Source organism: Hyaena hyaena, unplaced genomic scaffold, assembly GCF_003009895.1.
Source record: "Hyaena hyaena isolate Hyena2069 unplaced genomic scaffold, ASM300989v1 scaffold_67, whole genome shotgun sequence".
NCBI classification, from domain to species: domain Eukaryota; kingdom Metazoa; phylum Chordata; class Mammalia; order Carnivora; family Hyaenidae; genus Hyaena; species Hyaena hyaena.
The window spans coordinates 2,968,054-2,986,318 of record NW_024080699.1 but is presented as its reverse complement, the minus strand read 5'-3'; the positions used below and the strand labels follow the sequence as shown (position 1 = coordinate 2,986,318).

At 52.4% G+C, this 18,265-nt stretch overlaps 1 protein-coding gene across 2 annotated transcripts in view; it reads left to right on the top strand.

The window, feature by feature from the left end:
* The window catches only part of CCDC88C (coiled-coil domain containing 88C), a 131,311-nt gene that overhangs the window by 110,230 nt on the left and 2,816 nt on the right, over positions 1–18,265 (top strand). The window contains exons 24-30 of one of the 2 annotated variants that reach the window (XM_039232514.1): positions 1,174–1,263; positions 2,567–2,805; positions 7,532–7,720; positions 10,659–10,724; positions 13,608–13,676; positions 14,460–14,749; positions 16,863–17,157. In XM_039232514.1, coding sequence (XP_039088445.1) covers positions 1,174–1,263; positions 2,567–2,805; positions 7,532–7,720; positions 10,659–10,724; positions 13,608–13,676; positions 14,460–14,749; positions 16,863–16,988 — 1,069 coding nt within the window. In that variant the 3' untranslated portion in view covers positions 16,989–17,157. Of the gene's footprint in view, positions 1–1,173; positions 1,264–2,566; positions 2,806–7,531; positions 7,721–10,658; positions 10,725–13,607; positions 13,677–14,459; positions 14,750–16,862; positions 17,158–18,265 lie in introns of those variants that run through there. The other variant, XM_039232513.1, reaches the window with a different exon arrangement.

The following is an 18,265-nucleotide window of genomic DNA, read 5'->3' as shown; positions in this document are numbered from 1 at the left end:
CACCTGCGCTGAGCCGAGCACCCTTCTGGGCCCTGGCAGAGGTGCAGTGCCCGCTTGCGGGGCGTTGCTGTGTGTTTGTGGGGCCCCATGGCCACCGAAGTGATCAAGGCCGAGCAGCATGCCAGTGAGGACAGAAGAACGGCACAGACATCAAGCCAGGGGGCTGGGTACAGAGTGGGGCTTCCCGGCGGGCGCCAGAGGTTCACGAAGCTGTCACTCTTGGGGCGTTCATTGTGCGGTGACGTCCCAGGCCCTTGGTTTGGGTGGAGCCTCTGCAGCTCCATGACAGAGAGGCCGGGCAGTGCGTGTAGAGGGCACCACCCCCGTGACTCCTGAGATAAAGCCAGCCAGAAGCACACCCTTCATATCAGGAAGGCCAGACTCTCCTGGGACGCGGAGGTGCCCTCTGGCAGCCCCAGGGTCCAGAGGCGTCTTGATCCTTTCTGTGTTTCTGAAAACGTGAACTGGTTTCCAGTATTTAGAAATCAGGACATGCTGCTTCATGACCGAAGTTTCTGGCTTCTCTGAAAACTCGGCAGGTCTGCCCTGTAGGCCTCCTGCATCCCTGCCTGGCGGCCATCTGCCTGGGCCACCGTGCCCACTGCTCCCCCTGTACCTTCCAGGCCTGCTTTGCTCCTCCTTATCTTCACTGTCTGGCCCCAAAAGCTTTTGAGTTTGGCCTGGTGGAATGTTCTCAGAAAGCGGCACTGGAATAAGTCCAGGTCACAGGTCTAACTTTGCTAAACTGACTCGCTGAGGGCATACCTTCCCCTGCCCCACCACCCCCTGCCACCACCAAAGGTATTTTTAATGTGCACATGCTATGTCCGCCCCCAAATGCCCAGTGTCCTGAAAGACCTGCCTGCCAGGTCCTTAGAGCTTCTAGAAATATGCAAGTTTTCAGGTGTTTAGGAGTTTGCTCCCTTGAGTTGACTCGCACCCAGACCCTAGGTGATTTAGCACCTCAAGCCTCCTCACGGTATCAGGGCTTCCTGGACCCATGCCAGACATTTCTATTCGCACATTCCCAGCTTCATGATCATGAGAGTCACAAGCATTATGGAGTCTGAATCCCAGAAAAGGTCTCGGGCTGGGCTGATGAAGTAAGTACATTTTATTAAAACTGGATTGATAGCCTTCCCCCCCCTCCCTTCCTTCCCTCTCTCTTCACAGAGACAAATTAAATGCCTTACGGAGACATAAGGAAAAACTGGAGGAGAAGATCATGGATCAGTACAAGTTCTATGACCCTGCTCCCAAGAAGTGAGTTGATTGACGTGTCTGTGACTTAGACCCAGAGCAGAGAGCTTCCGTGTTCGTGAGTGGGGTGAAAACTCCCGTCTTCTAAGGCCTGTGCCGCTGCTCCACAGAGCCCCATGTGCAGGCCGCTCCGTGACGGAAGGGAGGTGGACGTTCAGCCCCGCCCTCTGCACGCGGCCTTGTCCTGTGAAGGACGGCGGATGCCAGCTGACCCTGAGGAGACTTGGGCTTAATTTAGCCACGGCCCTTCCAAGGAGGCAGGCAGTCTGTGGTTTTTGGAGCCGTTAAAATGGGACACGTGGGCTCCCGTGTCAGGTTCTGTCTCAGGATTTCACAGGACGATGCAAATGACATTTCCGTTTCCTGGGAAGGAAGCTGGTATAGCACCCCCTGCAGGTGAACACGGGAACCCCTGCGCCTCACAAATACAGACCTTCCTCTTTCCAGGGAGCAGCAGCCTCCTGGCTGTGGGGCTGGCTCTGTCTCCCAGCAGGGCCAGCATCATGCAGCAGGATTGTCCCACCCTCCCCGCCCCCTGCAGGAGCCGGCCCTCGGGTCCTGTGCCGGTCCAGCCTCAAAGTCAGAATCGCCATGAAGCCTCAAGGCTTCTCTGGTGAACCACAGAATTTCAGAACCTCAGCCTCACTCTTCTGTCTGTCAGAGAAATGGAGGCCCAGATGAGGAGACCGAGGGGTTTGTGCAGACACGGTGCTGTCTAGTTTCAGAGCCAGTTTTTGTTGTTGTGTCAGGAGGCCCCCATTCCTAGTCAGCTGAACGCTGTCATTTACTTTTGAAATTCACTGGTTTTAATTGAAACGGCTTCCTCCTCGACCCGCCTCCCGCTCTCCCGCATTCCTTGGTGCCACAGACCGGGTGAAGAATGCTCACCTCGCTCCCTGTTAACTTTAACCGAAGATGAGGAAGTCTGTGATTCTGTTCCAAAATAGCATTTTGACAGAACAGAGGACACAGATGAGGTTAGCACAGCACCGCTTTGTTTTGCACGGATAATCAAGGGTCAGTGGCCATGTTTGACGTTCTGTATTCCCCAGAGACTAGTGTGGATGTCTGCTGCAGTGCACATTCCTGCCATCCCTGGGCCTCAAATTGAGAATTAAGTTCCACCCCTGAGCCCCAAATCCACTGATTATGGTGACGAAGAGCACCATCACTCTGAGTCCCAAATTAATGGCTTCCAGGCTTGTGATGGAAAGTCCAGCTCCCATCAGGGTCCCCTCCACCCCATGACCTGCTGGGGGGGCAAGGCGGGTCGGCTGCATCCTCCTAACAATCTGCTCGTAACTAGGAAAAACCACTGGATTGGAGCCAAAGCCTTAGTCAAACTCATCAAACCAAAGAAGGAGGGTTCCAGAGAACGATTGAAGTCAACCACAGACAGCCCTCCCTTGCAGCTGGAGTCCTCAGACCCGGCGCCGCCATCTGCCTCTCAGCCCCTCCGGTCGCAGCCAGACAGTCCCGAGACGGCCCCGTCTGGCTCCAGCTGTGCAGAGGAGCAGGACGCCCTCAACGGGCCTGTGGGGAAAGGTACGAGTGGCCGGCCGGGCTGCAGCCAGGCTCCGGAAGGGATGCTCCGAATGGCCGTGCCTCGAGGGGTGGGGCGAGAGATGGGGCGTGGATGTGCACGCGTGTGCAGAGGGGCATGAAGAGGGTGCCTCGTGCACACGCAGCTGCCTCTTCGTGTATGTTAGCAGCCAGGTAAAAGATACACATCCACGTCAGCGGCTTTGCCCTGTAACAGTTTTGTCATTTTAGAATGAACACCATCGCTCGGCACGTTCGCTGCGATAGGGTCTGTTGTCCACAGCAGATACTTACACAGGCGCTGTAGGGACACGCTCGGTGGTGTATGTGGTGGGGCTGTATGTGACAAAGATTTAGAGTGAGCTGTTCCTTTAGGGAGATCCCAGGTGCATTTAACCCGTTCTGTACGCACGCGAGATCTTCAGGACTGTCCCTGAGTCCTAGCGGCCACGCGGCACGGCTTACCCTTTCACTCAAGGCCTGTCGTTTGGAGTTTGCCAGAGGTTCTGAAATGGATTTCTAGTTGTGTATGTTGTGTTTCATCATATCTTAGAGGCTCTCAGCTCTACGCTGCCTCATTATTTAATATACCACCGGGAAGCAAAAACACTGGCAGTCAGAAGAGGCAGTGCCCTACCACTCAGGAAGCTTGTTACACGCTTGTTGGAGAACTCTTCCGAAGGCTTGGGTGGCTTGCACAGGTGGGAACGGAAAACAGGAACAACGTAACTTGGTAGTGGCAGTGACCGTTTTATCAGAGGTACCCCCTGGCCGGCCGTGACTTCCTGACGCCATCGGAGCTGTGTCCTGATTTCAGAGATGGGAAGGAATGTGTGTCTTAGAATGAGCCAAACACAGCGGTGGCCATAAAAAATTGTTAAGTTTTCAAAATCACTTTTAAATGGTGCTTAGTGGATAATTTACCCATAAACCTGCCAAGCCTGCACCCTGAGTAACTTAAACTTTCATGCAGGACGCTAGGACTATCTGAAGACCAGCCTGAGACCTTTGTGTCCCCAGGTGCTGATGGCTGGCGGTGACAAGCTGCCCTGTGGGTGTGGCACATGCACAAGCCTTTGTGGGGGGGCAGTCACCATGCGAGGTCCTGTTTTGTTACTTTTGAATGCAGAGGAGAAAACGTGCACACGCACACACCTTGGCGACTAATGCTTGCCCTCCCCTTCTTTACAGGAGATCAGATTAGGTAAAAGGCTCATGTGCAGTCAAGTGATAAGGAAGCCTAACCTTGGTTTCTAGAGGGGCCCTGTTGCCTGTGGTTTTCATGTTGGCCATTTATCCCCTCCACTTGTATTATTCTATAAATTGACTGAGTTAACTACCGTCAGTCTAATGAGCTAGCAAAACTTTGGGAGGAAAAAAAGTACTTGGCTGGTCCAGACTGTTGAGCTGATCCATGAATGGGCAGGTCAGGGGCGATTATTCATAGCGGCAGCCATGCGTGGGGTGCTTCCTCTGGACTCGGCATCCCCGTAGCTAATTTACATGCTTTACCTGTCTCATTGAGTCCTAACCACCTCGTCCGGTGGGCACGATTAATCATCCCTCCTCAGAGCTGAGAGAGTGAGGTTTGGCAAAATTAAATCCTTGCCAGTGTAATCACTGGTAGAGCTGGGATTCACGTCTGTCAGGGTGCAGGGTTGGAGTTCTTGACCACTGTGAGCTGTTAAAGCCGTGTTGGTCCCAGAAGATGCTCAACATACATGCGGCGGAAGCTGAGGTCCCTTACCGGCCACCAGGTGGTGCTGTGGAGGAAGAAATAACCCGAGGATCCCTTATGGCTTGAATCCTAAATGAGAAGTGGGTTACATCAGCTGTGTCGATGTTACGTGTTCAGAAAGTAAGACTTGAGCGTCTGCTCTGACAGGACTCTGTTTTAAAGGCCATGAAGTGTGGGGTTGGAGTAGAGGTAGTGCGGGAGATCTAAAAGGATCTTGGCAGCAGGGTTGGTGCCAAACGTGGTATTTTCATTGTTTTTAAACATACACTGTCAAAAGAGGATATTTTAGATCTACAGAGTTATTGGTGAATACTTCAGGGTAGGCTGTTCATGACGCCAGGCCAGAAACACACCATTAGGGAAGTTTTCCAAGGCCTTTGAACAGGAACAGGAATGTGAGCCACACTATGGAGGGTTGGGGGGGGAGGGGGCTGTCATTAAAATTGATGAGTAAGAGAAGCTGGGTCCTAAAGTAACAAACATCCTTATTTAATAATTTAACACCTTGAAATTGAAAAACGCCTCAGCCGCTGGCTCCTTGAGCAGTCTGTCATTCTCCTCACGTGCAGAGTGAAGCACTGGCACGGAGATGCCGGGAAAATTAATTAAATTGACTCAGAGCATAAATGATTCACCGAGTCCTGGTTCTGGGCTTGTCCTGGGTATTGTTTCCGTCTCTCCTGGGTTGGACAGGATTCTGATTTCCTGACTACATTTAGCTAATTTAGAGTCATTTGTTATTATTCATTTCATTTATTTGTTCTTTTTCTTTTTTTTTTTTTTTTTCCCTTCCTCTCTTGGGTATTCCGGGGAATAACAATTTAGCAACTCAGCGCAAAAAGAGTCCCTTTTTGAGAAGCAAAAGCAAGGACAAAGACAAGTCTCCAACGGCCCATCCAACTCTGTCTAAACGCCTACGGTTCTGGTCTTCCTCTGACATCCCATCCTCTCCTAACGAGCCTGTCCCTTTTTCAGAAATTGGAGAGTTCTAATCCTTTTCCTTTATCATATGTCTTCATCGTGTAATCCTCCTTCATTTCTGAAATTCAAACAAAACAAAACAAAAAAAAGAGTACCTAAAGGCCAGATGACCCATAGTGGACCCCTCCTTCCCGACCCCAGTTCAAGCCAAGCTTAAAGTAGCCAGCGTGGATTCTGATTTCAAAAGAGAGAAGATGAGTTGTCACACCCTCTGGACCATTTCTCCAGCGCAGCACAGATTTAGGGGAGCCTCAGGACATCCGTGCACAGGTCCTGGGGCCAGGATGTCCGTGCTCAGTAAGTCCGGTGGCCGTGGGCCGCCTTCCCCTCTCTCGCACCTGCAGGCTTATGTCATGCCCGTGTGTACAGCAAAACCGGTCTGTTGTCGCTTCGCTTCCTAAAATAGACGGCCTCTGTCAAGTGAGATTTTTTTCTTTTAAGACTTATTTTTAAGCAGCTAAATTTAAAACTGCTGCCCTTTCCTTTGTCAGAGCCCCGCATCGTTGGCTTTTGCTGACGAGGCCCTCTTCAGATGTGCTCTGTGTTTTGAAGGATTTATTGCTCCATTCAAGCATCCTGTATAATTGGATCGATGTTGCCAAGCCCGAGGGCAGCCCAGAATGAAGTTTTATGACTGTGCGGTAGCCCTCTGACCTCGTGGACGTGGACGGAAAGACCATCAGCACGGCAGTCACGCCCAGAGCGGAGGGTTGCTGGTCGATAGAGGCCTTTAGCTACTGCACTGTTCGCTGTCTTCTGTCATTCTTGTGGGTCTTCCTGAGTTTTACCACATCTTTTTTTTTTTTTTTTTTTTATCACCTGTATGATCACTTCCATGTTTTCCCTTGAATTGACTCACCATTGCTACTCAAATTGACGTTAAAGGGAAGGATTCTTACCAGTGCCGTCAGTAAGAATACCGGTGGAAAACGGCTATCAGCCTAACCGTAAAAATACACACATCCCTACCAGGCTGTTGAAGCCGGTCAGTGTGGCCCTGACTTCGTCTCCCGCACTCCACCTTGGGGACCGCGGGCCACCGTGCTCCTGGTCCCCCAGGACTGTCTCGCCAGCATGTCGTTGGGATTGTCCTGTTTTCCTGCCATTCGTGCTGTCTGCTCACCTCGCCCTCCTCGCCCCCCGCCCCCCCGCTCCTCGTTTTAACTGCGCTTGTTGGATGCTTGTCCCAACTCATTCCACCAGACTTGAATCTTGCTTCTCATCAAGGGTATCTTTCAGAATCCAAATTTTGCCTTGGTTTCAAGTTGTAAGATTTGGGCACTGAAGACTTCCCCGCGAGTCCAGACTTTGGCTGGAGGGCCGTGGCTCTGGGTCCCCAGCTGCTGGGTTCCTGTGGTGGGACAAGGTGATTACCTTCCCTTCAGAGACCCCTCCCCTTTCCTACTACTAGGTAGGTGGAATGAGTTAGGTTTTTTTTAATACATTTTTGTACAGATTTTGTTTAATAAGAGTATGTGTTCATGGTAGAAAATACAGCGATTGCAGAAAAGCGCAAGACTCAAGGTAGAAGTCACTCTTCCAGAAATTGAGACTCCTACATCAGTTAGCGTGGCTAGTGTGGCCATGAACGTCTTTCTCAAACTGCTCGTGAAGCTAGCTGGAGGGATGCACGCGCTGGGCCTTCGAACCACGGCGGCAGGCCTGGAGTGACCCTGAGCAGATGTAGTGAGGACTGTGTAGTTCAGTCCTTGGAGTTGCACACGGCACGTGTGCCCCATGGTTCCATGTGGCCCCTGTAGCAATGGTCGGTGTCTCCTCTTGAGTTATCTTCTCCCGGCCTGTCAGGGCTCGCAGGAGGGTCCGTCTGTAGGGCCGGGCCCGGCCTCTCTGGGCCTCCAGCGTGGAGCCTCTTGTCGGAGCCGCAGCCCAGCCCCTGTCCCTGTTGTGGTCCGTGTGCCCTGGTGCCCCTGCTTCTAGGCCTCAGTGTGGCAGCCCAGCCTTCGCACGGCCTTTTGCAGCCCCATTTCTCAATGTCCTTCTCTGCCCCAGGCCCTGGGGACCTAAAACCAAAGCAAGGGTCCCCGCACAGAGGCGGCCTTGAACGCACCGAGGCCTCCGCCGACCCAGCCGTGAAACCTGGGCCCTCGGAGCTGAGCTTCCGGACCTGCTCGACCTCAGCCATCACTACAACCCCTTCCAGCTCCACCCCCATCTCCCGGCACCCAGGCCGCACCAAAGGTGAGTCGTGGGCTCCTCCGGAGGAAGAGCGATAAGTACCCAGGGTCCTTCCTGAAGACCCCAGGCTGCGAGGTGGTAAGCGGAGGAGGGAAGCTGTACACAAGCTTTGGCATCATGAAGGCACAGATTCTGCCTACCAGCCGTGTGACTCGGGGCAGACGGCCACCATCCGGAGGCCCGATCCTAAGCTGCGGTCACCAGCACTCTTCAGGGATTGGGGGAAGTGAGCAGCTCCAGGAGGCAGGGGAACCTGAGTTTGGGCTACATGCAGCCAATGCCCTCTCTCCACCATGCTGGCAGTTGGGAGGTTTCTTCTCTATGGAGGAAACGTGAGCCTCTGAACTGGAGGTCACTCGAGAGAGTGGAGGGCATGTCTCCTGAACTGAGGACAAGGGGATCTGGGGAAGGACTTACAAACTGAATGTCTCCCAGGGCGCCAGGGGCTGTACGTGTCCACACCTCTGGACGGGAGATTCAAGTGTTCTTCAAGCCATCTGATAAGCTTGAGAAATTCCCCCCAGAATGGCACAGTCACGTCTTGCGGAGTGAGGCCTAGGGAAGTTCAGGGGTCCCTGGGCCTGAAGGAGAGGAGAGCTTCCAGACACAGGGACCAAAACCAGTATGAGGCCATAGAGTAAACAGACAATAAGCACAGAAGTGACAGCTTTGAAATGCCTGTTGTTACTAGAGTCCGAGATAAGTGAGGGGATTGTACGCATGAAATAAGAGCAGGATGCTGTGAAAGAGAGCAGTTAGGGGGAAAAGAGCTTAGAAGGCTAAAATCTACAACAGAAAGGAAGATCTGCTTGAAACTAAAAAAAGACATCCTGCTTACGGTTTAGAGACATGAGAATATCTCTAGCAGCAGCTGGAGGGGGTGCCTCTGGGGTGCTGGAAATTGGAGAGAGCTGGGAAGGATTACTATTCTTCACACCACCACACGCTTGACTCTTGAAACGTGGCTGTGGAGAACCTTGGTTTGATGAGCAGAGCACACAGGGTCCCTGCCTTCAAGGCACACCTGGGTTGGCTCCACGACCTTGTTCACAGCTCACGAACGCCACCGGGGAGAGGAGTTGAGTGGACACAGGGCAGTCAGGCGGTCCTTCTCTATTCCTGGCCAGACACTGGAAGAGGCAGTCACCTGCTGCTGGAGGTCAAGGGGATGGTGTCACGTGCTGACTGGACAGGCCTGCTCTGAGCTCCTTGTCAGCAGTCAGCAGTCTCCCCGTTCTCCCAGGGCCTGGGGTACAGAAGGCCTGCCTGGTCTCAGGGAGGAGCCGGGACCCCATCTCCCCTCGGATTTCCAGCGGCCTGCATGGCTCAAGGTCCAGCCCTTCAGACTAACCTGTGGGCCCTGTCTAGATCCCAGTCCTAAACCAGGGCCTGAGCCGAGAAACCTCTCTGGCTATTCCTACCCCTGCAAAACCTGCAGGAAGGTGGGTCACCTCTGCAGACCCAGCCCTGGCCATGCGATTCCCTGCCGTTCTGTACTTATGCTCCCCAGTACTCACTGCTGGTGGGCAAATAGCCAGCTTCAAGCAGAACTCACCCCCTTCCCCCACCTTAGAATCAGCTGTTTCTTTAAGTAAATCAGATTTTTTTCAGAACAACAGAATTGATCGTTGTTGTTTTTTTTGTTTTTTTAAGAGACAGCGTGCATGTACAACCAAGGGAGAAAGGCAGAGGGGAGGAGAGAGCATCCCAAGCAGGTTCCACACTGAGCGTGGCTCCATCTCACGACTGTGAGATCATGACCTGAGCTAAAATTAGGAGTCGGACGCTTAACCGACCGAGCCACCCAGACACCCCTAGAGCAGAATTTAATAATCGAGATCCAGACACTAGAAAGTTGCCATTGCTTCTGGGCCCTTTCATTACAAGAAAGATGGGACAGGTAGATATAATTCTAAGTTTGTGTCAACATTTCCAATTCAAATTTAACATCACGGGGATTTTTTTTCTTTGATTTCATATTTGTGTGTCCTTTTTTTAATACAGAAATTGGTCTACTGAAACACTTATTTTTTCCCCCAAATATGCAGTAAATGGCTTAATAAGTTATACCAGTATTACTAGTTAGAAGAAATCTACTAAGCGATATTTTCTTTAGATTTCTTTTACTCTTTAAGTTCCATCTCACTAAGGATCACACACAGGGCCTTACATTCGGAATTCACTGCAGGTAAATGTCTCTGTGTGGTTGTTAACAATGTGATGCAGTGAGGTTTGTTTTCAATTTTAGACTTCTTTCTTCATAAATTAACACTGTGGGGTTTTTTAATTTTTTTTAATGCTTTATTTATTATTGAGACAGAAACAGAATACGAGTTGGGGAGGGTCAGAGAGGGAGACACAGAATTTGAAGCAGGCTCCAGGCTCTGAGCTGTCTGCACAGAGCCTGATGCGGGGCTCGAACTCACAAACCGTGAGATCGTGACCTGAGCCGAAGTTGGATGCTCAACTGACTGAGCCACCCAGGTGCCCCTAACCCTGTGTTTTTTAATATGTAATATAGATTCAGAGACCTGAATTATGTGAAAAGGTGTCCTCAGTGTTCAAGGTCCCCTCTCAGCCCCCATCCCCTGCACTCCATTAAAAAACCACTCTGTGGATACCTTTTTTCTTTCATTACTCGTCGAAATTCCTGGTGTTTCTTTCTGCAAAAATAAGTGGTATATATGTACCTTGATTCTTTTTTCCACTTAGGCGTACACCAGGGAGATCTTTCTTACTCTTTCTAAAGCTGCATGCCAGCTAACACAGCCACATATCACACACAGTCTTTTCAAGCAACCCTTCCTAGAATTGATTCCTAGAAGTCAGATTGCTGCGTCAAATGACAAATAAAAATACACTTTTTCCTAAGAGTCCGTAGTTTTTCAGAGTGCTCCAGAAACCCCTGTGTTAATAACCAATGACCTTACTTTCACCCTAGGCTATAATTCAGATGACAGCCTCTGGGACCCGTCCCTGGAGCTGGAGTTCAACCACAGGCAGTACAGTGAGTATCAGTGCTGCTTCCTTGTGCGTGGGGTCTCAGACTCGTTTTCCTCTGCAGTACTTTTCCTTAAAGTGCAGTCCTGTGTGGAAGTCCGACATACAAAATGAGTAGAAGTGAAGTCATCCTGTTGAAGTGAGGATGGAGAGGGGCCACAGTTCCTCCAGGATCCTTCCTGCCCTCCCCAGGGTCCTGGGCATGAGGCCACTGCTTACATACCTCCGGGGACAGGGAAGTCACCACCTCTTTTTTTTTTTAATGTTTATTTTTGAGACTGCCCAAGTTGGGGAGGGGCAGAGGGAGAAGGAGACACAGAATCTGAAGCAGGCTCCAAGCTCTGAGCTGTCAGTGCAGAGCCTGACTCAGGGCCTGAACTCCCGAACTGCAAAGTATGAGCTGAGCCAAAGTCAGACACTTAACTGACTGAGCCACCCAGGAACCCCGGAAGTCACCACTTCTCAAGTATCTCGCTTCTACAGGCTCCAACTGCCCTTGCTTTGGGGTGCCCCTCAGGTTTGCCAGGGCATCGTGGTGACCCACACAGGGAGCACTGAGTGCAGGGAGGTCCCTCCCTGTCCTCAGTTGGAGTTTAGTTTTCCATAGTAGCTCCGAGTTATACGTAGTCTTAGAAATTGATGAAGCACTTGACCGTTTAATTGAGATAACATTGCAAGTTTCTGCAGAAGGGAAATCGTGAATCACACCAGCCTTCTTAAAAATTAAAAGCTGGGGCGCCTGGGTGGCTTAGTCGGTTGAGCGTCCGACTTTCACTTAGGTCATGATCTCGCGGTTCGTGGGCTCAAGCCCTGCGTCGGGCTCTGTGCTGACTGCCAGCTCAGAGCCTGGAGCCTGTTTCAGTCTGTGACTCCCTATCTCTCTGACCCTCCCCTGCTCACGCTGTCTCTCTCTCTCTCTCTCTCTCTCTCCTAGAAATAAATAAAACATTTAAAAAAAAAAATTAAAAGCTACTTTGGGTTTTTGTGATTTTTGAAAACAAAAATCCTAGAAGGGTAGAGAAATAATTCGTAAACTCAGAAAGCTCACAAGGAACCTGCTCATTTTGGAAGTGATCAACAGTAAACATAGGAGCTACTATAGCGTTCTCTCCTGCCCATCATGGTCTTCAATGACTTATGATGCTGACATTCCTACAGATACAGACCCTGGCACTCCGTATGAGTGGAAGGACATGCTCTGTGGCACAGCTGTTTGACGTAAGGGGCCCATGTATCTTTGCACCAAGGACAGGGTAACACACCTTGACGTACTGGCCATGGTGCTTTGTTGGGTGCACTGGGGAGCCAGATTGGGGCTCCAGTGGCTGACCGCCAGGGGAATTTTTTACTGAAGCACTCCAATTCCTGCTTTTCTTATCCGGGAAAAGGAAGGAAAAGCAGTTTTCAGTGCCTTAGTTGAGTAAACAAAAGTGCTTTGAGGCCCTATTGATCTGTATCACCATTTTCTTCTAATGAAATTTAATTCCTTGCTAATTTTTTTTAATGTTTGTTTTTTTGGGTGTGAGCTGGGGAGGAGCACACACACACACACACACACACACACACACCTCACCACAGCACGCGCACACACACACCCCACCCCACCACACCACAGCCCCCGCCCCCGAAGCAGGCTCCAGGCTCAGAGTGGTCAGCACAGAGCCCTACATGGAGCTCGAACTCACAGTGAGATCATGACCTAAGCTGAAGTCAGACACTCAACCGGACTGACCGAGCCACCCAGGCGCCCCAGAAACTTAATTCCTTTTTAAAGAGAGAGGTGCAGCTTTTTAAAATTTTTCCCTTCTGAAAGAGGGGACTTGCTCTGCTTTTACACCGTTCGTGAAAACTAAGGATGTTTTGGCTCTTCCCCAAACCCTGTTTGCTAGTAAGAGTTTTCCAGATGCCTGCTATTTGCAGAGCGCACCAGCACTTGGGAACTGGGAGCCCTATAGACCCAGGGAAGCAAGAGCAAACTGTCCCCAGGGGCCCAGCAAGCACAGCGCCTCCTAGTGTGTCTTCGGTTCTCTGTGCTATTCGGCTCCACACCAGCTGCGTGCTGACGCAGGGATGACAGAAAGGCAGTTTCTGTCCCCCAGGGGTTCGTGGGCCAGGAGGACCAGCAGTGGTGCAGGGCAGGCGGGCAGGGCTCCTGGAGGAGTGGGCCGGGAGAAGGGGGTCTCCGGCCTTGACGGGCCAGCCCGCCCTTTGCAGCAGTGAATCTACTCGCAGCCCCTGCTCCTGCAGCCAGGCGAGCCGAGCCGCTGTCTCCAAGCTCCTTGTCTCCTGGAAGGCTCAATTTTTCCCTCGTTGGCAGATGGAAATTTGAGGCAGAGGAAGCGAGGAGCTGAAGGGCCACAGCCAGGAAAAGCGAGCCCTCCCTCCCCTCTTGAGGGGAATGAGTCCTGGGATCATTCCCATGGATCAGCAAAGTGAAGGTGCCCTGGATGTAGGCGTGCACCCCACCGTCTCCTCGCTCCCACCCCCACCAGGTCTCACACGTGTTCCAGAAAGTTCTATGTAGTAATAGGCGCGGGCGCTCTCATCTCAACCATTGGCTCACCCTGAGCAGCCCTTTTCTTTCGGTCTGGAGTTGTGTGTGTGATTCCCATTGTTAACAAAATCGTCTTAAGCTGTGGCCCTAGACTACTAAAAACAATGCTGGCTGTCGCTTCTGGATTGCCTCCCGGACGCTGTGCCTCACACACACGTTGGTGATGCCGGAGCTCCTGATGGGGGGATGGAGAGCCCCTGAGTCCATCCTTCCGGGGGCATTTGCCTGAAGTCTGGCGTGGACGTGCTTCGTTCCACAGCCTTCCTCGGGTCAGGTGGTTCGTCTGGGGGACACCTGCCTGTTGGCCCCTTCACATCGAGAGTCGTTTCCTTTCAGTGTCCCGGCCAGGCAGCTTGGAGAGCAGTCGGAATGCATCCAGCGACAGCTCGCCTCTTAACCTGAAAGGTGGGTCAGCCTCGGCTTCCACGCACTTTTCCTTCTATTTGGGGCTTTGGTTCTGGCCTCGTTTTATGCTTAAGGCGGTAACCTTCACCACGTGGTCTGCCGCATCAGGCATTTCCCTGTGGAGTCCACACCGTGCTGTTTCAGGCACACGCATGGCCTTCGAGTGGATTTGAATTTGAATCCCTTTATCCCCATAGACCAACTCTGGGGTACCGGGCCCCCCACCTGTCCTCTGAATCAGAGCTACTTCATCTGTAGCATGGGGGGTACTGACCATAGTTCCATCCGTGGTGGCCGGAGTGGGATGACTTCGATTCTTTGACTTTTTTTTTAACTTTCATAGCGCACAGTATCGTCTCTTAGTGTTGCCGTGCGTTTAAAAAGAATGTGTGGTCCCAAGACTGGAAACTTTTCACAGATCCTTTGTTTCCTCTGCTTGCGCCTGACCAGCCCCTGGAAGCCCCGTAGCCTGGAACTGGAACGGGTGCTAAATAAGCCTTTGACACACGGATGGAGGAGTGTGGTGCCTTCAGGCTGTTAATATTAAATAATAACATAAACGTTACCGGAAGCTTTCAACTTTTATCTCAAGTAATTTTGTTTTTAAATGCCAGACTGAAATCCTCCAAACGTTCTTAACATCCGAGTCGTAGCCCAGATGGGTGGCCTGGGCGCCTCAGCAGGGCTGTTTTCGGTGACTATAAAGCAGCACAGAGCCCGCTGGAGGCGGATGAGACGGCGAGGGAGACTCACGTGTGTCCCTCTGTCCCGCCCCACACCCAGGTTCCTCTGACCAGCTCCACGGCAGGTCTGAGAGCTTCAGCAGTGAAGACCTGATCCCCAGCCGGGACACGGCCACTCTGCCACGGGACGCCAGCACCACGGGACGCGCCGCCCTCAGCCGCCATGAGTGCCCCCCGCCCCGGAACGGGCCTCTCCCCCAGGAGGGCATCCAGAGGAGGGCTGCGGGCCAGCCTCACTCTGGGGGACGGCCCTGCTCTGCCTCCCCGAGCAGTGAGATGGTCACCTTGGAGGAGTTTCTGGAGGAGAGCAACCGGCACTCCCCCACACCTGTGAGTGGCCCAGGGCGTGGACACAGAGAGCCTGTCTCCCCCCACCCGCTGTCCGCACTGGCACTGGGGGCCAAGACCCTGGCAGTGAAGACCCGGGAAGGGATGGGGGTGGGCGTGGTGTGGCCTGGACCGGGGAGGATACCCGCTGGCTAGCGAGCCACTGAGCGCGGGCAGCCGGCCCCAGACCTCTTAGGCTGTTTTCTCCACTGTCAGGTGGGCGGGCAGAAATTTGCTGCCAGCATAGAGTGTAGGGATGAGGTGTGCCCACACTGGGAGCTTCTCTCGGAATATGGCCAGCACCCAACGTGGCGGGGCTAGGAGCTCACAGTGGCTTTTGTGGCAAAGCCCCGAATACCCACTTACCCTGAGCCTTCACCAGCAGAGGCTGGCAGGTTGTTTCCGCAGAGAGTAAATATCTTGGGCCTTCTGGGCCATGCAGTCTCTGTTGCAGCCTCTCAGCTCTGCGATTTTCATCAGGACACAGACTTAGATCATCTGTCAATGAATGGACATGGCTGTGTTCCTACAGAACTTACGGACGCTGACATTTGAGTTTCATTTAAGTGTCAACGTAAGGCTTTTCTTTTTAAAAAATTTTTTTAAATTATTTTAAAAATGTAAAAACTCTTCTTAGCTCTGAAGCCATACGAGAACATGTGGCCAACTGAGATTGACCCCCAGCTCTAATGTGCCGACCTGCATTCTGCAGCTCTGACCCCCAGAGGTCACTGGCGTTAGGGTACCCTCCTCAGCCACCTTGCGTACCCTCCTCAGCCACCTTGCCAGTGTCTCTGTTTAGCTTTCCTGAAGCTGCACGGGTGCCTTTTGCATGCTCTGCCTGCCTTCAGTCATGTAAGCAGTTGGGTTACTGAACAGATGAAGGATACTTTCTTGCAAATGAGATCTTGTAAGGGTTTTTTTGTTTGTTTTTTTGAGTGTGCATGAGTGCAAGCATGAGCACAAGCATGAGCAGAAGGAGAGGTTAGGGGCAGGAGACGGAGAAAGAATCTTAAGCAGGCTCCATGACGTGGGACTCGATCTCATGACCAGAGCTGAAAATCAAGAGTTGGACTCTTAACCCACTGAGCCACCCAGGCACCCTGAGATCTTGTAAGGATTTTTTTTTTTAATTTTTAATGTTTTATTTATTAGAGAGAGAGAGACAGCATGAGCAGGGGAGGGTAAGAGAGAGAGGGAGACACAGAATCTGAAGCAGGCTCCAGGCTCTGAGCTGATGGTCAGCACAGAGCTCAAAGTGGGACTCGAACCCACTAACAGTGAGATCATGACCTGAGCCGAAGTCAGATGCTTAACCTACTGAGCCACTCAGGTGCCCCCTTGTAAGGATTTTTAATGCATCTGTGATTCTCTCTCATTTCTCTGAAGTAAACAGTGGCACTTCCTTTAGCTGCATGGTAAACTATGACCCACGTTATAGGCCATGGTGGAAACGCTAAATATTGAGCAGATACTTATTGAGCACCTACTACTTGTTACACAGTGTGCATAGTGTCTGCTCCTGAAAATCAAAGCAAACTGTTAATTGGCAAGCTTTTCTCGCAGATTTGCTAGGTGCTGAGTCTGGTGGTTGGCACTAGGAAATAGAAGCCCCGGGCCCTGCCCTCCCTTCATTTACATTTCTACACTTGCTCTGTGCACTAGGACTTGGCGAAAGCACACAAAAGCCCTGCTGTCAGGAAGTCTGTGGTCTGCCCAGTGGTTCCCAGACTCCTGGTGGCCTTGCCGGGACACAGGCTGCACCCTGGAGCTTCTGACTGCATGGGTCTGAGGTGGGGCTCCCTGAGAATTTGCCTGTTTACTGGGCTCCCAGAGGATGCTCTTGCTGTCAGCATGTGTCCAGGCATCACACTCTGAGGAGCCAGGTCCCATTTATCCAGTGGAGTACATGAGAATGGTCCAGAAAGCTGGGATGCCTGCAAATTGGAAGGCTTTCCTCCTCGACCCTTTTCTATATACCTGTCACAGTGAGTTTCCCTTTGTAGATTTCGGGGGGTGGGTCCTGTGCAAGGGGCAGGGCCCCCCTGCTCAGTTCACACCTGTCTCTGATCATCCCTGTTCCTCACGCTCCATATCATTACCTGTCCCTTTTCAGCCTAAACAAGCCCAAAATTATCTTCCTGCACGGTCCATGGTGGAAGCTGATGTTTGGCCCTGGGGAGCCACCCTCACCTCTCTGCCTGCCCTGGCTACACACCCCCTGCCAAACCCGAGCACCTGACCTCCCCCCACCTCCCCTGACCAGCCCCGGAGATGTTACGACATGCCCCTATCCGTGCCTGTACTTCCGTGATGCCGGCAAGGGAGTGTCTCGAAATGGGCTCCCTGGGTGGCCAGAGAGCGTGGCCCCGCAGGATTGACCACGTGCGGCCAGGAGCCAGGTGGTGCCGGCAGCCAGCAGTAGGTGTTAATCCCTGGTCTGCATCTCCGGGCGTGGGACCTGTTGAACCAACCCCTGAGGCTTCAGCTTCCTTCACTATTGTTTAAACAGCCTTGCGGGGTTGCCTCCAGAGTTCACGGGAGCTTGGGGTTTTTGGGGCTACACCAGGGGTTCCTGGCATGCAGGAAGCACTCAGTAAATGGTCCCTGTCCCTGCTAATGACCGAAGGTCTTAGTGCGTGCTCATCCAAGATCTGTGGCTCCAAACTAGTGTAAAGCAGATTCTGTCTCTGTCAGGTGTACCATCCAGATGCTTCCATGGGCCAGCAGTTTGTGGGCATGTCACAGCAGGCTAGGGTCAGACTGCATCGGCCCTCAGCGCCTGACTCCCCACCCCCCCAACGCACGAATGCACTTCCTTTCCTGGTTTCCCAGTGGCCGTCAGTCCAATGAGGCATCTCCACTTGGCCCCTCCAGGCCATGACGTGCTGACAGGAGGCTGAAGTGACCGAGCAGCCTCCTAGACCTGGGCTCTGGTGGTGGCTCTGTTTGCCTGCACCGTGGTGGCAGAGGACACTGGGTCCCTGGCTGGGGGAAGCCCAGCCAGGGGGCAGCAGCTCGAGGGGAGCAGTCTGGTGGGCTGGGGCCGCCACCTGCACCCCATCTCCGCCGTGTAGCCTCGCTGTCCTGAAGGGAGAGGAAAAGTGGAGCCCTACTGGTCAGCTGCCGCCCCCCTCCCCCCCGCCCCGTCCTGTGTGGTAGAGAAGCAAGAATAGAGGCGCCTGGGTGGCTCAGTTGGATAAGCATCCGACGTCAGCTCAGGTCATGATCTCACAGTTGGTGGGTTTGTGGGTTTGAGCCCTGTGTCGGGCTCTGGGCTGATTGCTCAGAGCCTGGATTCTGCTTCAGATTCTGTGGCTCCCTCTCTCTCTGCCCCCTCCCACTCACACTCTTTCTCTCAAAAATAAATAAAACATTTTTAAAAATTAAAAAGAATAGGTTGGAACAGTTGGCTGTGGTCGGGCTTTCAGCCCTGACCTTTCCAGAGAGTGGTTGAGCTTTGCAGGAAGTCCTTCCTGTCTCTGGATGTCTTTCTTTTTTTTTTTTTTTTTTTTTTTT